This window comes from Tachypleus tridentatus, chromosome 4, assembly GCF_004210375.1.
Source record: "Tachypleus tridentatus isolate NWPU-2018 chromosome 4, ASM421037v1, whole genome shotgun sequence".
NCBI classification, from domain to species: Eukaryota; Metazoa; Arthropoda; class Merostomata; order Xiphosura; family Limulidae; genus Tachypleus; species Tachypleus tridentatus.
Window position 1 is genome coordinate 122,829,910 of NC_134828.1, and position 5,487 is coordinate 122,835,396.

Consider the following 5,487-nt stretch of genomic DNA (forward strand, 5'->3'; position numbering starts at 1 on the left):
GTCTCTTGTAAAATAAATAAGCTGACAACTACGATACCTCGATAATGAAGCATTCGCACCGTGGTTTTGTTTCGTTTAAAAGTTTCCAAAGTAAGTAGTTTCAGTTGTTATTATTGTTATCATAATAAATTACCGAAAGTGTAAATGCTGTGACAAAAGAGCTGACGTTTTATATTTCTCATCTTTGCGGTTAAAATTAAAGTTTTTAAAATTTGACAATGCTCGCTTTAGAAAATATGACTTAGATTCTTACCAAGACTTGCATTATAAGTTGGTCAGTGGCTTGCTTCGTTTTCGTGCTATTTTAACTGTGCTGATTAAATGTGTTTATTTATACGTGCATCGTTTGATACTTCATATTTAACGAATTTGTGACTAATGTGCTTTAGGTTTTATGAAGGTTTTGACAAATTTCTGTATTCACGCTTTTGTAAGTTGTATAAGTGAAAACGTTTAGTTCTAACGTCTTCTACATTTGAAACGTGTATTCCTATTGCACTTTAACTTTTCATGCATGTACACTCGGAGGGTTTCAATATACCATACACGTTAGAATACATATCACGCATTTAAGTTATAGTAATTCGGCTATAAGTACACAGTAACATACGGTTTAGGTTTAACATATAATAATTTCTAGTTTTTCATCTTTGCTACAAACTGTGCCTGATTTTTCAACATAAAAAATTACTAGGTTGTGCACTGTGTCATGTTTTTCATATGACAAATATGCATTTTAGAAATGTAGATAAAAGGACGTAATATACTTTATATGATTGTAATTGACTGTTTGAAGCTTTAGGGTTCTTAGCCAAATTTAATAATCACTCTCAATGGACATCTACACTTTTATGTATTTATCAAAATTAAAATGTCACTATGAGTTAACATTTGAAGTACTGTTTAGTGGTTGCTTTATGCCAACGAACTTTATGGATTTTTGTTGTTTCTTTGTAACCTTTTTGTTTATTATTGACAGTTTATAAGTTCTCTTTGTAATAGTGCACACTAAGTTTAGAAAGTGAAAGGTGTAGAATATGATGGAACCTGTGTATATTCATAATTGACTGTACTAAAGTTTGTGTTGGTTTCTATTTGGTATTGTGACTTTGATCCTAAAGTCTGTAGTATTAATATACTTTTCCATTTCTACAGTTTAGCCTGTGATTGAGAATTCATTGAATTTTAATTTTTTTCAGATGTGTGGAAAAGGACTGTATTTCCTGGATGATTTTATTATTCCATCTCTTGACAGCAAACGGTTCCCTTGTCTGAGTTGGATAGATAGAGATGAGAAACTTTATAAGGTCAAGTGGCTTCATAAAGGATCTCGCACTTGGAGAGAAAATGACTTTGATATATTTAGTGTAAGTTCTTGAGCACTTTGAAGTAGTGAAATTTTTTAAAATATTTATTCAAGTGTTATAATAAATTGAAATAGGTGAAACAGTTCTATCAACTTGGATGTGAACCTTGGGCAACTAATACACACAAGTTATTTTAGACCAAGACTGTGACTAATGAACTTCTGTGGTACAAACCTTAGAATAATCATAACTCATTCCAAATAACTTATTACATTCCTATCCATTTTTCACTACTTCTTAGGGATACCTTTGTTCTGTGTAACTTTATATTCCATGTAAAACATAATAGACTTACTATATTTAGTAATTTGCTTGCAAGATTAATGGAGAAAAGTGAATGTGTTTTTGTGTCCATCTTTCTTAATTTAAAGGTTTTTGGTAATCTTTCTATTACTATAACTTTGTCACATCCTTAGGTTGGATGAAATAAGTAGTTTCACATTTTGTGAAAATAATTTTTGTTTGTGATATGTTACAAACTACACAGCTGATTTATGGAATACATCTTATGAATTTAGCACATCAAGTTTTGTAAACATAAAAAAGTAATTTTGGTGATGATTGAAGAAACCATGAAAGTTGGATATTGACAGTATATTAACAAACACTTTCATCTTTTGTAACTGAAGAGTTAATCTGTATTTAATATAATTCTCATTCTTTACTGTAGGAATGGGACAGAATGAAGGGACATCACAACCCACAAATCCCTGGATACTGGACCTTAGCAAAACAAAGGTTTAGAAATGCTCATTCCAAACTGGAAAAGATTGGAAGAGTTAAGAGAGACAAATTAAAAGAATCGAAGGGATTTCGAGTGTATAGAATAACCGGTAAGTTTTAAATATAATGGAATATGTTTAATTTCACTTTCATGTATACACATTATTGTAGACACTTTTGTTGGTAAATGGTTTACATTAAGAAACAGAGAGACTGTCTCTCTGTAATTAATGGAGATATGGAAATTCATACTTATGTGATCTCTATATTTCTAAAACACTTAATTATTCACTTCTATTATCTAGAATTAACATATTACAAATAAGAAACTGAAACAGTTGTGATTTATGAACATGATGTAAAGAATAGAGTTCTATAGTCAAGGTTAAAACCTATTGTTGGGTTAGTTGTAACTTTGTATCAGGTAATTTAATTGGGTTACAAAATAGTTTAGAAGGAGACTGTATAATTTATGAAACTTTAGAAAGATATATTTAAGTAGTTTGGGAATGCACAATGTTTTATCTGTCATTTTCATTACCCAGTTGGCAACACATGTATTCTTCTCTTCATTTGTTGTAATTTTATTCATAAAGTGTGAGTATTCACCTTCCCACTTATCTTACTTACTGCAGACATGCACGTTTAGCTCAGGAGTTCAACCCTTCTGTACCTATGTTCCCTGCACTTTTAAAAGAATTAATTTACAATGTTTGAAAACTACATTAATTGGTATTGAAGGAACCCGAGTTTTAAAAGAAAACAACTGTAGACTAGCTTTTGTCATCATTAGGAACAGAAAGTTTACATAGACAAATAATCATGTATACTGCATGGAACAGTGTGTTTGCATGATTATTGAATGCTTAACCACAAGGTAAAGTTATCTCAGTCATACAGTATTTTTAATAGATATACTGTTATTTTAAAGGAAGAACTGAATATAACCAAATGCAAAATGAAAGAATCTATCTTATTGGAACAAAATAAGTCTATCATAAACCCTGAGGTAACAAGATATATTTACTTAGCTGTAAAACAGTCGAGTCATATCACCTCTTTCTTCCATTAAGTCCATGCATTCCTTTTGTTTATTGTAATAACGTTTCTTGAATTATTTGTTCGAACCATCTCCAAACTTTATTTTCAATGAGTGAATTCCTGTGATTAAAACCAAACTTAGTTAAGTTCTTCTAGAACTCTGGGGTTTTATTTAAAATTCAAAACAATCCATTTTTAACCTCTTCCTAAGGTTACAATTTCTACTACGAAATGTCTTTTAAAAAAGACGTATAATACTGAAAATAACTCGCTGATATTTTCGAGCTGACATACTAATAACCATGTTTACTTCCAGGTTCATTTGATCCACTACCACAACAAACTTACTGTAATTCACCTGACCTGCTCACTAAGGACAGTGAGAGTGATGTATATGTTAATATACTGTCCACTTTCCAACATGGAGAGTTATATTTTGCATGTCAAGATGGAATTTTTCCAGTTAAACTGGAATCTACTGAGATTGTGATTGACACTGGAATGATTTCCACAGAGATTTTGGAGGATTCTCACATACAGAATTCTGATGGGTTAATGAAAGAAGAATGTCTTGAGAAAAATGAATTTGGAGATGTTGATTGTGACCTGGTCATGCCCACTGGATATGAAGATGTCCTCTGTGACCCGGTCTTGCCCACTGGATATGATGATGTCGACTGCGACCCGGTCGTGCCCACTAGATATGATGTCGACTGTGACCCGGTCATGCCCATTGAATATGAAGATGTCTGTGATCCAGTCTTACCCACCAAATATGAAGTTGATTTCAATACCAAGTACATAAATCCAAACCTTATCTTTCAAACTTCTGAACCAAATAACGTACAACAGAGCAACTGTAAAGATGATGTTTTAGATATAGATTCTGAAACTCTATCATTCTATAATTTTATGAATGATGAAAGAGAAAACTGGCAGTTATCTTTAGATTTAGGCTCTCTGGGGGATATATTAGATACAGAGGTGAGTTTATTTACAGCATGAATTGTCTCAACATACAAAATAACCTATATTTAAGATCAAATATATTATTAATGTTTAATAATTCATATTGTTATTATTTGTATTTTAAACTTCTGTATAAAATGTTAAAAATTTGATTAAATTAGTGGACTTGGTCTATTATTTTACTGAACCAAAATCAACTTTTGGAAGGTCAACTAATATAAATAAAATCTAGTTTTTGTTTTATGTTTAAAATGAAAGTTAAGACAACTTCTTGACATTAAATCAGATTTCTACCTTCATATACTCAGAGTATTATTTCCTAATGATTTGTAACTTGTGAGAAATCAATAACTTATTGTTATATTGAATATAAGATTTGTAACAATATCAACAAACACTTGAAATTGAATAAAGTTTTAAAATTCTGAAGTTTATTCTCTTTTGTACATATATTTGTTTATATTTTAGACACTTATAAAAATTATGTGTCTGACTATTCTACTTCTGAATGGATCTCTTTCTTCTTGATGTGTTTCTTACAATTCTTCATTTACTTTTACAGAACATGATGGAGGTTTTGGTGATTTAAAACTATGGCAATGAATGAGAAATAGAAGTTGGAAAGAAGACTAATTTAAGGGCCTACAGTAAATAAGCAATTGGAAATGTAGTGCATAGTAGTCTCACAAAAGAATTAAGATGAGTTTCCAACCTGTAATACAGAAATATGTATGTATCTGAAACTAATATTAAACATTGAAATGTTTTTATTTTATGATGAAACTTTGTAGAATGGACGGCAACTGCCTGTACTGGAGACACAAGTGTAGAGAACGACATTTTGAAAGTCTTCTGCATTTTGAAACTTTGTCCTCTTCACAACAGGCAGTTGCCGTCCATTCCACAAAGATTCCATCATGAGTAATCTGCCAAAATAATCCATCAAAGCATTTATTATATGATTGCTGAAGCAAGTTGGTCTTTATGTTATGGAGAAATAAACAAATAAAATTGTTTTAGTATCTCCTAAACAATAATCCCCAAGTCATGGGAGATTGTACGCAAAGGACTGAGAAAACCACTGGTAAGTTGTCTGTAAAAGGTAGAGTAAAAATGTTGTTAAAATTGTTACCATATTACCTTTTACTCTTCAAACATCATTTACATTTATATTTAATCTAGTCTTCACATGTCGTGTCTGCAGTCCTTAATATACCAAAGAAAAAAATTTTTTTTTCTGTTAATATTCAAGGAGATAGAAATTTTTAATGTAACAGAAAAACTTATTAACACATTAAATTAAAATGAGTTGGTCAAATAAGAATTGATAGCTTTTTGTTTGGAATTGGAAGACAATTTTCTGTGTTTTTGTTTCTCAGTCCTCGAA

The 5,487-nt window shown here is 30.7% G+C and overlaps 1 protein-coding gene across 1 annotated transcript; it reads left to right on the forward strand.

Annotated features, from left to right (window-relative positions):
* Positions 1 to 4,689, forward strand: LOC143248213 (uncharacterized). The gene is made up of 5 exons (XM_076496645.1): positions 1 to 90; positions 1,200 to 1,367; positions 2,038 to 2,200; positions 3,448 to 4,115; positions 4,663 to 4,689. Exons 2-5 carry the CDS (start codon positions 1,200 to 1,202, stop codon positions 4,687 to 4,689), a joined length of 1,026 nt encoding a protein of 341 aa, XP_076352760.1. The 5' UTR covers positions 1 to 90.
* Positions 4,690 to 5,487: the final 798 nt, after the last annotated feature.

Coding starts and splice junctions, on each gene's coding strand:
- LOC143248213 (XM_076496645.1), top strand. CDS start 1,200: ATGTGTGGAAAAGGACTGTATTTCCTGGATGATTTTATTATTCCATCT. Junction 1,368..2,037: donor ATGACTTTGATATATTTAGT/GTAAGTTCTTGA, acceptor TCTTTACTGTAG/GAATGGGACAGAATGAAGGG. Junction 4,116..4,662: donor GGGATATATTAGATACAGAG/GTGAGTTTATTT, acceptor TTACTTTTACAG/AACATGATGGAGGTTTTGGT.